Source organism: Molothrus ater, chromosome 15 (assembly GCF_012460135.2).
Source record: "Molothrus ater isolate BHLD 08-10-18 breed brown headed cowbird chromosome 15, BPBGC_Mater_1.1, whole genome shotgun sequence".
Classification (NCBI taxonomy): domain Eukaryota; kingdom Metazoa; phylum Chordata; class Aves; order Passeriformes; family Icteridae; genus Molothrus; species Molothrus ater.
In genome coordinates this window covers 17,576,965-17,592,960 of record NC_050492.2, presented here as the reverse complement: position 1 = coordinate 17,592,960, position 15,996 = coordinate 17,576,965, and the positions used below count along the sequence as shown (strand labels likewise).

The 15,996-nt window shown below is 56.4% G+C and overlaps 1 protein-coding gene and 1 long non-coding RNA gene across 4 annotated transcripts in view; one reads left to right on the top strand and one right to left on the bottom strand.

Moving 5' to 3' along the window:
* The first annotated feature begins 293 nt into the window (after positions 1-293).
* The window catches only part of FGF1 (fibroblast growth factor 1), a 21,638-nt gene continuing 5,935 nt past the window's right edge, over positions 294-15,996 (top strand). The window contains exon 1 of one of the 3 annotated variants that reach the window (XM_036391514.2): positions 294-556. Coding sequence is in view for 2 of the 3 variants with exons in the window: in XM_036391515.2 (XP_036247408.2) it covers positions 3,632-3,788 (157 nt within the window). In the remaining variant the exon portion in view is untranslated. Of the gene's footprint in view, positions 557-3,573; positions 3,789-15,996 lie in introns of those variants that run through there. The other 2 variants (XM_036391515.2, XM_036391513.2) reach the window with 2 other exon arrangements.
* LOC129046836 (uncharacterized) overlaps positions 11,364-15,996 on the bottom strand; it is a 20,296-nt gene continuing 15,663 nt past the window's right edge. Inside the window, exon 3 of the long non-coding RNA XR_008508635.1 lies at positions 11,364-15,790. This is a non-coding gene — a long non-coding RNA (uncharacterized LOC129046836). The remainder of the gene's footprint in view (positions 15,791-15,996) is intronic.

Below are 15,996 nucleotides of genomic sequence, written 5' to 3'. Positions count from 1 at the left end.
CCCTCCGTGTGCTGTCCAGGGCACGAGGGGACAGAAAGGGCTCTGCAGCGGGCAGGGATGGTGGCAGAGCTGGTGGCAGGGCTTGTCCCCGCGGGCGGGCAGAGGTCCTGGGAGGCCCCCGGGAAGGGGGAGGCTGGATTCAATCCTTGTCTTTCACCTGGGCTGGAGTCCAGCCCCAAAATAGCCGTCCAAAAACAAGATCACATGAGAGGAAAAAAATAGCAAGGCGCAGGATTATCCATCCATACTTCCTCGTCCTGTGCGGGTGCGGAGCCGCGGCGGCAGCGCCAGCCCCGGGGCCGCTCCGCTCCGGCCGGGACCGGCGCCTTCCCGGTGCCTTCCCGGTGCCTTCCCGGTGCCTTCCCGGTGCCTTCCCGGTGCCTTCCCGGTGCCAGCGGGCCCTGCCCGGCTCGGGGGCACCGCGGGTGCTGCAGGGGCCGGGCTGTGCCCCTGCCAGGCTCCGGGAGGTGGAGCGAGGGGCAGGGTGACCCCAGCACATCCCTGCCGGCCCCGCTGCCTCCCAGCGCCCAGCCCTGCGCACCTCGGGCCTGCTCAGGTGAGTGCCTCCTCCAGCATCCTGCACTCCCCACCCCGGCACAGCCGTGCACATTCCCGGGGGCTTTGCGGCGCTTTCCCACGGGGTCTGCGGCGCGTTCCTGGTTCCTGAGCTCCTGGCCGAGCTCAGCAGCTCCACGTGTGTGGCGCTGAGGAGCAGCTGGTTTCCCTTCCTCTGGCCCGGCTCTGGGGGCTGGCAGGAGCAGGACGGGGCTCTGCACCTCGGTGCAGTTCCAGCTCGTTCTGGGCTGAGCCGTGCCCGCCGAGCGCTCCCAGGATCATCACAGGAGGGATGGAATCAAAGCAGGACTGGAGGATCTCGAGGGTCTCACTCTAAACGCGCAGGAAGTTTTGTTTAAGTCGTCTCTGCTGTGGGGCCGTGGTTTGGGGGATGAGGAGGTGCCAGGACAGCGGGGCTGGGGCTCAGCTGCCCTCACAGGCACTGCCTGTGCGTGGGGCCAGGCAGGGGAGCACCTGCAGCTTCCTCGGGGCTCCGTGGTTAAAGATTCACTGTGCTGCCCAACGGGCCCGGGAGCTGGCACTGGTGGGACTCGGAGCCCAGGGTGGGTGTGAGGTGAGCAGGTTCCTTACCACAGGCAGGGACAGGAGAGGAACTGCAGCAGCAGCACCCACCAAACCCATCCCGAGAGCCTGAGAAATAGCACAGGCCCCTGCTGCAGGTGCTGCTGGCACTGCCCAGGCAGGGCTGGCCTGGGGAGGGCAGGGGGGAGCCAGAGCTGCTGCCGAGGCAGGGTCCCCATCCCTGTATTGATCCCATCCCTGCAGTGCCCCCACCTCTGCAGTGTTCCCCATTTCCACTGTGTCCCCCACCCCTGCAGTGTTCCCCATTTCCATTCTGTCCCCATCCCTGCAGTGTTCCCCATTTCCATTCTGTCCCCATCCCTGCAGTGTTCCCCATTTCCATTCTGTCCCCATCCCTGCAGTGTTCCCCATTTCTATTCTGTCCCCATCCCTGCAGTGTTACCCATTTCCACTGTGTCCCCCACCCCTGCAGTGTTCCCCATTTCCATTCTGTCCCCACCTCTGCAGTGTTTCCCATTTCCACTGTGTCCCCCACCCCTGCAGTGTTCCCCATTTCCATTCTGTCCCCATCCCTGCAGTGTTCCCCATTTCCATTCTGTCCCCATCCCTGCAGTGTTCCCCATTTCTATTCTGTCCCCATCCCTGCAGTGTTCCCCATTTCCATTCTGTCCCCATCCCTGCAGTGTTCCCCATTTCCATTCTGTCCCCATCCCTCCGGCTCTCGGGGCAGGGCCCGGGGCCACTGCAGCACAGTCGCTGCCCGGGTTTTGGCCGAGCCTCCTCTCCCTCGTGCCCGGCGCAGATCCCGCTGCCCAAGTCCATGTTTGCTCTGTGTCTGCGTCGCTCCGGCTCTTGGCTCCATCCCGGGACCTTCAGCCTTCGGCACAGGCAGAAAGGACACAAATTTGGCAGGACACCGCCTGCAAAGCACCGCACCAGGGCTGCTGAGTGCCGGCCACGACCAGGGGCAGGGGCAGCCGGGCAAGTGGGGAGGGCTGGGCTGCAGGGAGGGGGCAGCCCCGGCAGCTCCGAAACAAGGGGGATGTTCCCTTCTGTGAGAAAATGGACCAGCATTTCCTAATCTTCCCCACGTCCTCAAAAGCCCCATGCCTTTAGTCCAGGAGAGCCTGAGGCAAAGCCAGGCCTGCTCCTCTGTCAGATTCAGGAATGTTTGGTTATGCCTATTTTTTATTTTCTGAAAAAACAAGGTGAAATCTTGGGCGGGATTATTAAAAATAAAGGGGGAGAAAAAAAGTATATTGCTATGTCCGGAAAGCTCGGAATGCACCTGCGCTGTGGGGAGCGCTCGGAGCTGTCCCCAGCAGGCGCTGGTAACCACGGTCAGCTCGGGAATGTTTTATCCAAACGTCTGGGCTGCGGGCATTTCCAGCCCGGAATGCCTGTCCAAACACGCTGGCTCCACGTGAGCCGCGACTGAAAGCCTATTCTGAGCGAGCTTTAGATAACGCAGCCTAAACATCACCGCATCAAAGGGCTCGTGGAGCCCGGCCAAGCGCTGAAATCATCGCTCGGGCTCCGCCAGTGCTTCATTAGTGCTTCATTAGAGCTTCATTAGCGCTGCGGCAGCGACCTCGCACCCCGCACAGCCGCACCCCAACCTGCACCCACCCCGTGAGCCCCGAGATCACCCCTGGCACCCCCCGAGCCCACCCTGGCACCCCGGTACCCCCCGAGCCCACCCGTGGCCCCCAGTAAGGGCAGAGCTCCCCCGGCAGAGCCAGCACGGCCCCCAGGCTCCAGCGCCGTCCCCGGGGACACGGAGCTGCATTTCATCCGCCTGACAGCGCTCCCGAACACTTCGGCTTTTAAGGCCAAGCTCTGCCGGTGCCAGCGGAACGCAGCCGTGCCCGGCATAGCCCCGTGGCTGCCCCGGGCCCTTCTCGGCAGCTGCCCCCGGGGAGGGCAGGGACCCCTAAGGGGATGGCAGGGACCCCCATGGGGATGGCAGGGACCCCCCTAGGAATGGCAGAGACCACCCTAGGGATGGCAGGGACCCCCAAGGGGAGGGCAGAGACCACCCTAGGGATGGCAGGGACCCCCATGGGGATGGCAGGAACCCCCCTAGGAATGGCAGGGACCCCCCTAGGAATGGCAGGAACCCCCATAGGAATGTCAGAGACCACCCTAGGAATGGCAGAGACCCCCCTAGGAATGGCAGGGACCCCCAGGGGAATGGCAGAGACCACCCTAGGAATGGCAGGGACCCCCAAGGGGATGGCAGAGACCACCCTAGGGATGGCAGGGACCCCCAAGGGGAGGGCAGACACCCGTCCCCGCTGCCCGGGGCTGGCTCGGATCAGGGGTCATCGCCTTCCCGGAGGGCACTGAGACACCCAGCGCCGCAGGAATGTCCCGGGCCGCAGGGAAGGGAAACGCGAGGGACAGGGAGGCCGATGCTGCTCCTGCTCCGGGGGCTTTGCCCGCTCCTGGCGCCCTCCCGCTCCCGCAGCCGCCGCCCCCTGCGCCGCCCGGGGCTGGCAGTGCGGCAGGTGCCCGGCCCCGCTGCGGGTGGATGCGATCGGCCTGCCCTTCCCTCCCCCCGCATCCTCCCGCCGCTCCCCCGCCCCGAGGCAGCTCCTCCTCATCCTCACCGTCCCCGCTCGCTCCGTTCCAGCCCGGCTCTCCCCGCGCACTCGGGAGCCGCCGCCGGGAGCGCCGCGCAGCCGCCGGTAGGTGCGGGGCGGGGGGCGGCGGGACCGGGGGCTGAGCCCCCCTGAGGGCCCCACGGAGCCCCGCGGGATGCTCAGACACAGCCCGGGGCACGGATTGCCACCGGAGGCTCCGGGATCCCCCGGGATGCCCGTGGATGCCCAGGGGGTGCACTCAGGGCACAGGGAGGCTCCGACGGGCAGGGTCGGGCTGGGATGTGTGAGGCAGCAGGTCCCAGGGACAGCTTTAGGGGGCCGGCGTGATGCTCCCCCCAGCTGGGACAAACCCCCCAAAACCCTGCAGGTGCCCCCAAATCCTGGGAGGGAGGAGTGGCTCAGTGATGGCAGCATCATTCCAAATGGCAATCTCCAAATTACTGCAGATTCACCTGAAGCTCCGGGTAGAAGCAGAAGCCCGGATCAGAATTTGAATAGAAATATACTAAAACCCAAATATTTAAAATGGCAAAACACAATATTTGGACAATTAAAAAAAAATTAAAAAAACAAACCAAACACACTAAAAACACCCCAATCAGACAGAACAACAAACAGAAAGGAAAATTGTTGCAGTGACACAGCACTATAAATGGTTCATTTTTGATGCAAAATAAATAAATCACCGAACTCTAGGATGGTTTGGGGAAGCCACAGCTTCTCTGGGCAGTTAAGTATGATTAGGGATCCCCATCCCTGGCAGTGCCCCAGGCCAGGTTGGACAGGGGATGAAGCAACCTGGGATGGTGGAAGGTGTCCCTGCCACGGCAGGGGATGGAACTGGATGGGCTTTAGGGTCCCTTCCAATCCAAACCATTCTGTGCTGATTCTATGATTTATGGCTGAAATGACACCACCAGGATTATCCTGATGGGCCTGACAGCCAAAACTCCTCATCACCAGCATGGTCTGAGCTCTGAGCTGCTCTCAGCCAAACAAAGATGCCAAACACAAATTTCTGCAGGCTGGAATCTCCCTGGCTGGGGGTGCAGGTGTCAGGCTGAGACTCTGGGGCCACCTGTCCCCACTGCCCCCTTCCCTTGCCAGCACCTGCAGCCTCCTGGCTCCTTCAGGAGCAAAGGCAAAACCCCTGACAGGGCAGCAGCAGCTCCTGTCCCTGTCCCCCTGACAGCAGCAGCTCCTGTCCCTGTCCCCACCGTGCCGGGGTCCTGGGCTCCATTTGGCTCAGCTGGCTGGGAGTAAGGGCAAGGAGCCAGAGCCAGCTGCATCAGGAGCTGCCTCAGCTGGGAGGAAGATCAAGGTCTCAGCAGTGGGAGGAAGGCCAAAGTCATTTAGGGAGCTCAGGAGGAAGAGTTGATCCCCTGGGCTGGGTGGAGCTGGAGGAAAGTTTATCCAGAGGGCTTGCAGAGCTCTGGGTCTGGCTGGAGCCTGGGCAGAGCCCAGCTCTGTCCAGCCCAAACCCAAGTGTGTGTTCCTGCAGAGCCCAGCTCTGTCCAGCCCAAACCCAAGTGTGTGTTCCTGCAGAGCCCAGCTCTGTCCAGCCCAAACCCAAGTGTGTGTTCCTGCAGAGCCCAGGCAGGAGGAAGCTGGGCTGACCCGGTGTGCAGGGAGAACAATTGGACATTGTGCTGCCTTATCACCAGGGAGCCCGTCCTGCCTGAGGAACCCATTAAACTTTAGACCCCTCTTTGGGCAGGCCTTCCCGTATGTCTCATGTGCCTCTTCAGCCTCCCACCCCTTTTCACCCTCCACTATTTTGTCTCTACTTTTCTTTTGGCCTCCCACTTTATTTTGGCCTCCTGCCCTTTTCAGCCTCTGCATGTCTTCTCCCCTCCCACCCTTTCTTGGCCCTCTACCCTTTTGCAGCCTCTATTTTTTCTGTCCTTGTTTTTATTTCTGATCAAACTTTTTTTCTCTTGCACTCCTCAGCCTTTACTTTTTTCCTCCCCAACCTTGTGACTCCATTTCCTTGTGACTCCTCCTTCTCACCTTTAGCCTCCATTTCTCTTTCAGTCTTCCTTGCTTATTCCATCTCCTTTTTTTTTTTTTGCCCCTTCTTTATTGCCCTCAAAGCACATTAGCACTTGCACTGTATCTTACAAACCCTTTTAGCAAATATTCCCTGGAAATAAATGTATATTCCCGGGAGGTAAAGGCTGCCCTGACCTCCCAGGCTGCCCCTGGGTACCAGCACTTCTCCCTCCTGGGCACAGCAGGCACTGACTCATGGCTGGGGCATTTTTAGGAATCCTGTGTAGATTGGCTGTCAGTGCAAATCTGTTGGGGATTATCCTGGGGGTTGGGTCTGGCTAGGTCTGTCTTTCAAAGAGAAACCTCACATTAGAAACCTCTTTGCAGAAGGATTTGTTTAATACCCGTTCAGGGAGAGACAATGGCCCTGTCATGGTCTCTGCTGGGCGCAGGAATCCTCCCTCTCCCCCGTGTTTGAAAGGTGCCTGACTCAGTGTCCAGTTCCTGTTTCTTCCCTTGTTTCCAACACCAGAATCTGTTGCTTTAAAGCTGTTGGAGAACCAAAGCAGAGGCCAGGGCCATGCAGAGCAGCTGCTGCAGCAATCAGTGACTTGCAGGGTTTATATTCCCAAAATCTGCCAGTGTTTAACAGGGCAGGTGGCACTGCCCACCAAGGGATGGGCACTCGTGCCTGGATTCCAGGCAGCTCTGGCCTCCAGCCCTGAGGAGGCAGAGACAGTCTGCACCTGGCATCTGCAGGGACAAAACTGTCTGCCACAGCTCCTGCTTTTCCCTCTAAAACCTTGAATAACAAAAGTGCTTCATTTCCATCTGGCAAAGGTGGCAGAGAAAGGCTGAGACAGACCCTCACAGTGCCAAGGTCAATATTTAGGAATTCCCTTCAAGGACAGCTAATACACATCCAGTGCTAAATAAAGTTCTACTAACCCCAGCACAGCATCATTAACATGCACCCATGGTCCAGCTTAAGGCCTGACCTCTGTTTTAATTAGGTATCAAACCCCATTCTGCTGGGTCTGAACTCAGGAGTGAGCTCAGGAGAGCCCCCTTAGAGTGAGCTCAGAAGAACACCCTTAGAGTGAGCTCAGGAGAGCCCCCTTAGAGTGAGCTCAGGAGAGCCCCCTTAGAGTGAGCTCAGGAGAACCCTTTCCCCTTCTGTTTGTGCTTTCCCTACCCCCAGACTCTGTCCCTTGCCCAGGGAAAGCACCAGACTGAGAGGGCTGCTGGGGAAAGGACCAAGCTGGGATCCCACAGGCAGATTCCCAAGCCCACAGCACCAAAGCTGGCAGCAGTCCCTGAGGACAGGGCAGAAAAGCTTTCCCAGGCTGTGGGAGCCAGGCTGGCTGCTGTGCCCAGGTACCACTGACTCACAGCATGGCATCTAAAACCCTTCTGTCCCCTTCAGACTCCTTTTGGGAGTGGTGTTGTCTGCCCTGAGCCATCCTCCCAAGGATTTGCCCACTGCCCACAGCAGTCTGGACACACAGTTCATCCATGACTCACAGCCCACTGCTGCTCACAAAGTCTGTCCTTGCTCCTGGCTCTTCATTTAGGCCTGGGTGTCAGCCTTGAGCTCGGATCTTTCCTTTATACTTGACTCTCTACTGAAGTTCAAATCTTGGACAGAAAGCACAAGTATTTAACACCAATTAAAACACCCTCCCTTCCCCTTCCTCAGGATTCCCATTGCTGCAGGGTGTTCACAAAAGCTCCCACTTGATGGGAAGAGTTAGTGGCTGCCAGACTCCAAATGGGGATCGTGGAGCTCACACCTACCCTGCTGGGGATGTGATCCTCCCCAAACCACAGGGGATGCTCACTGACGGCCCAGGGATCCCAGTGCAGGGCTGAATGTGCAGCTCAAGAGTGAGGAAAAGGTAAAACCTGGGTCCTGGTTGTGGCACTGCCAGCTGGGCAGGGGGCACAGCAACTGCTGATCCCCACACTCTGCCTGCTAGTCACAAAACTTTTGGTTTAGTGTGGGGTTTTTTTAGACAACCCAGGGCATCTTTCTGTCTTGATTATCACAAGCATCACAGCAGAGCAGCTGGGGCTGCCCCATCCCTGGAACTGTCCAGGGCTGGGTTGGACACTGGGGCTGGGAGCAGTCTGGGACAGTGGAAGGTATCCCTGCCATGGCAGGGATGAGACTGGAGGAGTTTTAAGGCCCCTTCCAACCCAGACCATCCTGTGACTCCATGATCCTTGGCTGCATCCCCGTGGCCCCAGAGCAGCTGTGGAAACACGGGCACAACAAAGGCCACGGTGTCTCTGAACTCCCCCTCAGGAGCTGCAAATAGCCAGCGTGGGTGAAACCTCAGGGCCTGAGCTTCTGCAGGTTGTTAAAATTGCAGCCTTCCGCCCTGCTCTGCGCCCTTTGTGGTGCTTTGTTGTTTACAGAGATGAGAAGGGGCGGGAGAGCACCCAAACACATCCCTTCCCTCGGAGGGCTGTGTAATGGAAAGCCAAGGCAGGGCTCTGTTTTCCTTGGAGCAGCGTGGCCGCCCTGCCTGCTCCTGCTGCTGGCACACAGCCTGTGGTCACACTTGTCACAGCAAGGGCCAGACAGGTGCCCAGCTCTGCAGGGACACAGGTGTGCCCCTGTCTGGGACAGCAGGAGCAGGATTAGGGCTGTACCTTCCACGGGCTCTGGCAGGTCCCAGTCAGTGACTCAGGCTCCTTCCTAGGCCAGAGATGAGGGTGACACACAGAGAGCTCACTGTCCATGGCCTTCAGAGCCACCACTGCCACAAGTGAGAATTCCCCCATTTGTGCCCGAAGAACTCAGACAAAGCAGTGACCTGTGTGCCCCCACAGACCACAAGAGGTGGAGATGCACAGCTGCTCTCCCTATTTCACTCCAGTGACTACTTAGCCACACTAAAATTCCAGTTTTTTTGCTGACCCACTCATCTCCATTTAACAAGATTCAGCCCTGAGCTTGCCCTGCTCTGATCTTTCATCTGAAACACTCCTTGCCCACTCCTACATGCTGCAGCTTTTCACTGGGAGGAGTTTTCTCCAGTCCCAAAGTCATGCAGATAAGAAAATTATTATTTATTGGAGGATTTTCCTGGTAATAGCCATTATTAACTCAAGCTTTTATCGCACTGTTATTGAGCAACAGCTTAAGCTCCTTACTCAGGCAGCTTGGAGGAAAAAAACTCAGGGGTACTAGAGACTGAATTTAAAATAAGACATTGGGCAACAGAATTAAGAACAGGATTCTTCCAGCCAGGCTTACTTAGATGTTAAAAAGAGCAGCTGTATAGCCCTTACACAAACATTGCAGGATGAACACCATTAACTGCCTGCACATTTCCATGGTAAATCACTGCTGAGCCTATGGTGAGCCCAGAAACCCAAGTGATTTTCCTTGGAACAGCCCGGAGCGAGGCTGTGCTGGAGGAGGTTGGATTTCTGAGCGATGATATGTCTGCTGATGGTTAACCACCAGGATGGATGTGGGCTTTCACTTGGCCTGCAGATGAAACCCTCGATTCCAGCATCCTCTGCTTCCCTGGGGAAGGACAGGGCACAAAGGCTGAGCCCAAACTCAAATCCCAGTTTTGAAGCTGGGGCCAACCCTCGGCTGGGCTTGGCCACCCTTTAGAGGGCCAGCTGCAGGAAGAGCAGCCTGAGCATTCCTGCTTTTCCCCCCAGTGCCAGCCCTGAGCAGCAGCAGCAGCCTGGGAGGAGCTGGGCCCTGAGGGTAGCAGAGGGCAGCCAGGACAGACGGACAGACACGCACCTGAACAGGGCTCAGCAGACAGGTGGCACTGCAGGGCTCACAGGGGACATGGTGCAACAGGAGAGCCAGGCCACTGCTGGGATCCACAGCACACAGGGAACTCCTGGGCTGGAGTTTGTAATTCGGCGCCGTCCGTCCGTCCGTCCGTCCGTGGGTGTGCGGGGCAGCCACACCTGCAGCGCCAGCCCAGACAGCCACAGTGGGCTCTGTGGCCTGGCTCTGTGCCCGTGTCCTGCACGGACAGCGGGGGTGGCAGGTGGCACGGGGACAGGGGAGAGGTCACTGCACGGGGACAGGGGAGAGGTCACTGCATGGGGACAGTGGAGAGGTCACTGCAGTCTCACTGCACGGGGACAGTGGAGAGGTCACTGCAGTGTCACTGCATGGGGACAGTGGAGAGGTCACTGCAGTGTCACTGCACGGGGACAGTGGAGAGGTCACTGCAGTGTTACTGCACAGGGACAGTGGAGGGGTCACTGCACGGGGACAGTGGAGAGGTCACTGCAGTGTCACTGCACGGGGACAGTGGAGAGGTCACTGCACAGGGACAGTGGAGGGGTCACTGCACGGGGACAGTGGAGAGGTCACTGCAGTGTCACTGCATGGGGACAGTGGAGAGGTCACTGCAGTGTCAGGGACAGTGGAGAGGTCACTGCAGTGTCACTGCACGGGAACAGGGGAGAGGTCACTGCAGTGTCACAGCAGGAACCCGGTGGGACCCCTCCTCGGCCTGGGGCTGTTGAGCAGGAGCCAAGGGCACACAGAGTCCCCCTGCCCCCAGGGGCATTCCCACATCATCCCAGAACACTCCGGCCAGCCCTGATCAGCTGCACCTCACACGGTTCCCACTCCCTCCCGATGCCTTTCCCGGGAAGCCAGGCACAGGCAGGTCCAGGGAGGAGAGGTGCCCACAGCCCTGCCCATAGCCGAGGGGGCAAACCCAAAACAAGGGTCCTGTGCCTGGCACATTGTCCCTGAGTCCTCAGCAGCACAGAGCCACCCTCCTCCTCCTCCTCCTCGGGTGACAGGGATGAGATTGGTGTCACTCATGGCACCTGTCAGTGGCTGCTCCCAGCCAGCCCCACATGCTGGGAGGCAGCAGAGCACAGGAGCAGGGACCACGCCAGGGACCATGGAAAGGGCAGACAGGACCTGCTGCATCCTGGAGGGAAGGGGAAGCCCAGGGTGCTTGCATTGTCCCCTGGGAGCAGCACATCCTCAGCTGCAGGGACTGAGCTTTGGTGATTCCCTGTCCAGGTGTTCTCCCCACCCAGCCGGTCCCACACACCCGGCTTGCTCTGGGAGGGAGGGCTCCAACCCAGGACAGGTCCAGTGGGATCCGTGGGGTCTGTGTGTGCAGCCAGGGCTGCTCCTGCCCCTGCTCTTGCTCCCAGCCCAGACAGGACACAGGGACAAGGCCCTCCTGGCAAAGCTCCTGCTCTGGGGCTGCATTTGCTCCTGGGGCTGGAGCTGCAATTAAGTTAATCACCGGATGGCCAAGGGCCGTGGGTGGGAGGTAATTAGAAAGGGGAGGTAATTAGAAAGGGGAGGATGCCTTGGTTTTCCTGCCTCTCCACAGACAGCACCAGCCTGGTGGGAGGCTGCACTGGCTGTCCCAGCAGCTGGGCTGTCCCGGGCTCAGAGCTCTGGAAAAGCCACACCTGGCTTGGAGCAGGGATGGGGCTTCCCCTTGGGCACCCCTGAAGGCACAGGGCTGGGGTAACCCTGTCCCTCCTGTGATGCTGCTCTGTTGGTCATCAGCCATTAGTGACACCACTCAGGAAACTGCTGAAGTTTCAGCTTTACAGCCCCTCTGTTCTACCTGCCACAAATCCAGTGTGACTGGGTGGGATGGCTGTTTTCTGGTGGAGAGCAGCAGATGATGACAGCAGGCATTAGTTAAATTGATTTTTATGCTTTTGGTTGCACTTCGTACAACATATTCCACTTGCAAAGGCTAAAACCTGGCTGATAAATACTTCATTAAGCAGTTAATCACATCACTAGAGATAAAATCACCTGGCCATAAACAAGCCTAGAAATGAGGCAATGCATTCCACTGATACTCACAGAGTGATCTATTACATATTTATCATCTGCTTTGCCTAATCATTTATTAAATCCTTCTGAGAGGATGTACAGGCCAAGGAATTTGAGCTGTGCCTTGCACTGCCAGCCCTTGGGAGGGGAGGCAGCCCATGCTGATAACCCCAGACCCACCAAGCTGCTCCTGCAGCAGCCAGAGCATGAGGAGACCTCTGCCTGGTGCCTAATCCTCTCCTGGACGAGGAAATCCATCCCATGAAATGGTTCTCTAAAACTTGGAATGAAGAAAATCCCCGTTGATCTGAGAGATGTTTGGTCCACATGCCCAGGTAGATCTCAGACTGCCCCAAAAACCACAGGAACCCCTGGGAAAGGCAACGCAGAACTGGAATTCCTTACAAATATTCCACCTGTTCTAAATGCTTTCCATTCCACACGGAGTGTCTGAGCTGCCTGGGCAGTGACTGTTGTGCTCAGGTGGCTGCAGTCACAGTGGGAATGGGAAGGGAGCCCATCAGGAGGTGATGCTGTCTGATCCCAGCTGAGTCACACGTCCTGGAACAAACAGCATTTCTGCTTTAATGGAGAAAATAACACTTTCCAAAGTGAAACCAACTGGAGTGTTTCCACTGAACTCACCAGAGCCAGGTTCACGAGACACTGATCTCATTACCCAGAGCTGGACAAAGCCTCAGGAGACTCCTGGCTTTAGCAGCTTCTCATCTCTCTGGAGCTCTCTGGGTGATCTCTAGCTGATCATCTAAATGACAGTTGTGATTAGCTGCACTTTTCATCACCATTTCCACTCAGAGGCCATGCAGAACATTTCTTTCCAACCCTACATAAAAGATCGTGTCCAAAGCCAAGGAAAATGTTGATGCATTTGAATCAATCCAATCTGGTTTTAACCCAGTAGGTGAGATACTTCTGCTTTCCTCCATGTAGTAGCCAGGTATTTCATACTCAAGGAAAAAAGGCTCACCTCAGCCGGCTACCTCTGGGTTGAGTCTTTGCTGGCAACTAAATTTGTGCCACAGGAGCCATTAAAAACAAACAAAAAAAAAAAGGCACAAAAATTCCTGGCAGTTCTGACATGCAAAAAACTTTTGGACCATTAGGAATCTCCCTCATTTCCATCAACACCACCTCTGCCATGCAAACAAGTGCTGTGTGGTGAAGTCTGCACAGCTCTAAGGCAGGGAGCAGAGGTTCCCTCATGGCTCCCAGCGTGTGCTGTTATTTCAGAGCTCACAGCCTGATATTGGCAGCACAACCAGCCCTCCACGCTCACAGTCAGATGCTCACAGAGTCTGGGATTTCACATCAAAGCCACTGGTTTGGCCAGTGATAAAGTTTGGAACCGACCCCAAACTTCTCAGAATTTCACAGCTATTCCAGCCCTGCCCTGGGCTCCTCTCCCTCAGAGCTGCAGGGAGCAGCTCAGCGCAGCCACCACGGCTCAGCACGACCTGGATCAAATGAACATTTGGGTTTAACTCGCTTCTTAAGGCTTTTTTTGCCTTCAGAAATTTTTTCTGGTCCTTTGGGGAGCGGACATCTCCATCCAGGAGGAAGAGCTGGGTGCCCTCAGCCCCCCATGCTGCAGATGGAGCTGGGGCTGTCCTGGGGCTCTCCTGGGGCTGTCCTGGAGCAGGTGCCCTGGCTGCAGCTCCCAGGGACTCCTCCTCGTGGGGGTTTTCTCTGTGCACAGAGCTGCAGGAGAGAGGAGCCACAAACACAGCTGCTCGTGGACAAACAGGCTCCAGATCCACTCCTGGTGGGACCAGGGGGGTCAGAGCTCAGCAGCAGCCATGCCCCTCACAGCCACCTCCTCTTGCAATATTTTCCTCTCTCCATGGGGCACCAAGTAACCTCTGGAGTGTGGTGTCTCTCGGCTTTGCATATTTGAGAGAGCTTTCTGTTCTGCTTTGAGCTATTTAATAGCATTGTTGGGCTCCTACCCAAAGAAATAAGGCCCTTTATGTTGTCCTTGGTTCAGGTTCTCTCTCTCACTCGAGCTTTTTAATTCCCATAAAAACCTAACATGTTCCTGCCAAAAGTATAATGCTAGGGCCATGAGTGGTGGTGTTTATAGAGGAACAACTCCATGGCCATAAAGTCTGAGAACAGCAATAGTATTTAGCACAGGGAGACAAGGGGAGTGGAAAAGTGTTCACTGAGCTTTGCTGGGGCACTCAGGGCAGCTGGCAAGCACTGGAGTCTTCCTAAAAATAGCAAAAATAACCTTAGAGGAAATCAATGATGATGAAGAAGCTGTTCCCAGTTGAGCTGCTCTGGTCAAGCTGTCTGGAGATGCCCTCAGACCCTGAGGTGACTGTGGTAGAATCCAGGCTGCTCCTCACTCCTGGCTGCAGCTTGCTGAGATCCTGCTCAGAGCCCTTGGATCTGGGATGTTTGCTTCTCAATACCACCCATCATCAAACCAGGAGACTTCTGGGTGCCTTTTACCCTCAGATAAAGGTTCAAGAAAAGCTTTGGTTCCCAATTAGAAATGACCCAATGTTGCTGATGCTGATTAAAGCCCAGTGGAGGAGCAGAGCCCCGTGTGCCACCCTGGGTGACCTGGGGGCTTTCCTTCAGGGAAGGGCTGGCAGTTGGCAAGGAAGCTGAGCTACTGCACTATGGTGCCTTGAGAGAAAAATAAATGTAGGGACCAGACACTCTAAGAAATAATTTCACCTGATAATGGTGTTAAACAAAGATTTTGAGTCTGTATTTGGCATCACCTGCTCTGGAAACCACCAGGAGCTTCTGAGGCTGCATCTCCAACCTCATGGCAATAGGTGGGGGCTGGCCTGTGCTGTCACTCCAGAAAGCACTTCCCAAAATCCCAGTCTGTGTCAGATGGGGGGTCTGAGAGCCTGGAGTCTGTGCACAAAGCAGAGTTGGTGCAGTGGCTGGGGGTGCTCTCACCAACAGCCACACTCTTCATCTCCAGGGGTCCATCTCTAGCAATCCAACTTCCAGAGGTTTTTACTTTCTGCAGGCATCTGGGATCCATTTCCAGGAGTAACTTCCCCTTCTTGCAGCTGCTTTTGCAGAGCTTTTTAAATACTAAAGAGTTTAGAGGCGAGTGTTTAGAGAGTCTCTGTGCATGTACACGTGTGTGAGTGTGTGTGCTGCAGAGCTGCCACCCTCAGTCTCTCCCAGGGCACTCCAAGCACCACAGCAAACCCACACAGCGTGGTAGTGGCTCCATCCCAACGTACCAGGAGCACAACTCAGTCCTAAAGAGACATTTTTACAATCTATAAACACATCTAAACAGTGACTATAAAATATTTTCCATAATATAGCTGTGGGAATACATGACATTTAAAGCAACTTCCTGCATCTAGATTTATTCTGTGCCACGTCTTTTTCTGTTCATAAATCCACTTCTCTCCAAGCACTACAGAACTCTGTGTATGAAAGACAGAATTAATCTGTGGGAGATTTCAGATGAAGTTTCTAGGCTGAAAACATGACTGTACCTGGAATGTCTGTGGGACTCTGGCCCCACCTGTGGCATTTCCTGATGTCTGTGATGGCACTTCTCACTTCCCAGCCTCCAACCTCCACAGCATCCTTCTTTGATTGGTCTGCTGATGCCTTCAGGTTTTGGCACAGCATCTGCTTAAACATGGATTGTGACCGCAGCCTCCAGCAAAATGAGGTTTCAGGATGATCTTTCATGAGACCAGTTTGCTCCAAGCCCCAGAGTCCAGCCTGGCCTTGGGCACTCCCAGGGATCCAGGGGCAGCCAGGGCCAAGGGCTTCCCCACCCTCACAGGAAAGGATTTCTTCCCAAAATGCCAGAATCTAGCTCTGCCCCCTGGCAGTGGAACTCCCCCTGATCCTGTCCCTGCAGATCCTTGACCAAAGCCCCTCTCCAGCTCTCTCAGAGCCCCTTCGGGCACTGAGATGCTGCTGCTTGACTCATGGCATATCCTGCACTCAAAATTCCCATTTCCAAATGCTGTTGATCAGTGTCTGGGTAAATCTGCTCAGCTCAGGCTGTGAAAGCTCCTGGCCCTTGTCCATCTCCCACCACATCTAACGCGTGTCCTGACCTTTTCCATGTGTGTCCTGGGCAGGTGAGCTGCAGAGTGCCAAGAGATGAGCAATATTTACTACCTGACACGCAGTGGGTGTTGCAATTCCTGGTCATAATTGTGTTTGAGAGTTATAACAGTGCAGAGAGAGTTTTACCTGGGCTCCCTTCCCGCCTCCTGTGGGTTCCAATCAGACACCGGCTGTTTTCCAAACTGCTTTTCTGACCGTGTAATTTTAGCACGCACGTCAATAGAAAGGAGAACAAAACCAGAACTCACCGTGATAAAATTAAAAAGGACAGAGTCCCTCCTGCCCAGCCCCACCCAGCGAGGAGACAGCCCCGCACACCTCCCACGCTGGGGAGCATCCCCTTGGGCTGTGAATCACCAGCCCCAGCCCGCCGGGACCCCCGGGCTCCCTCCCTGC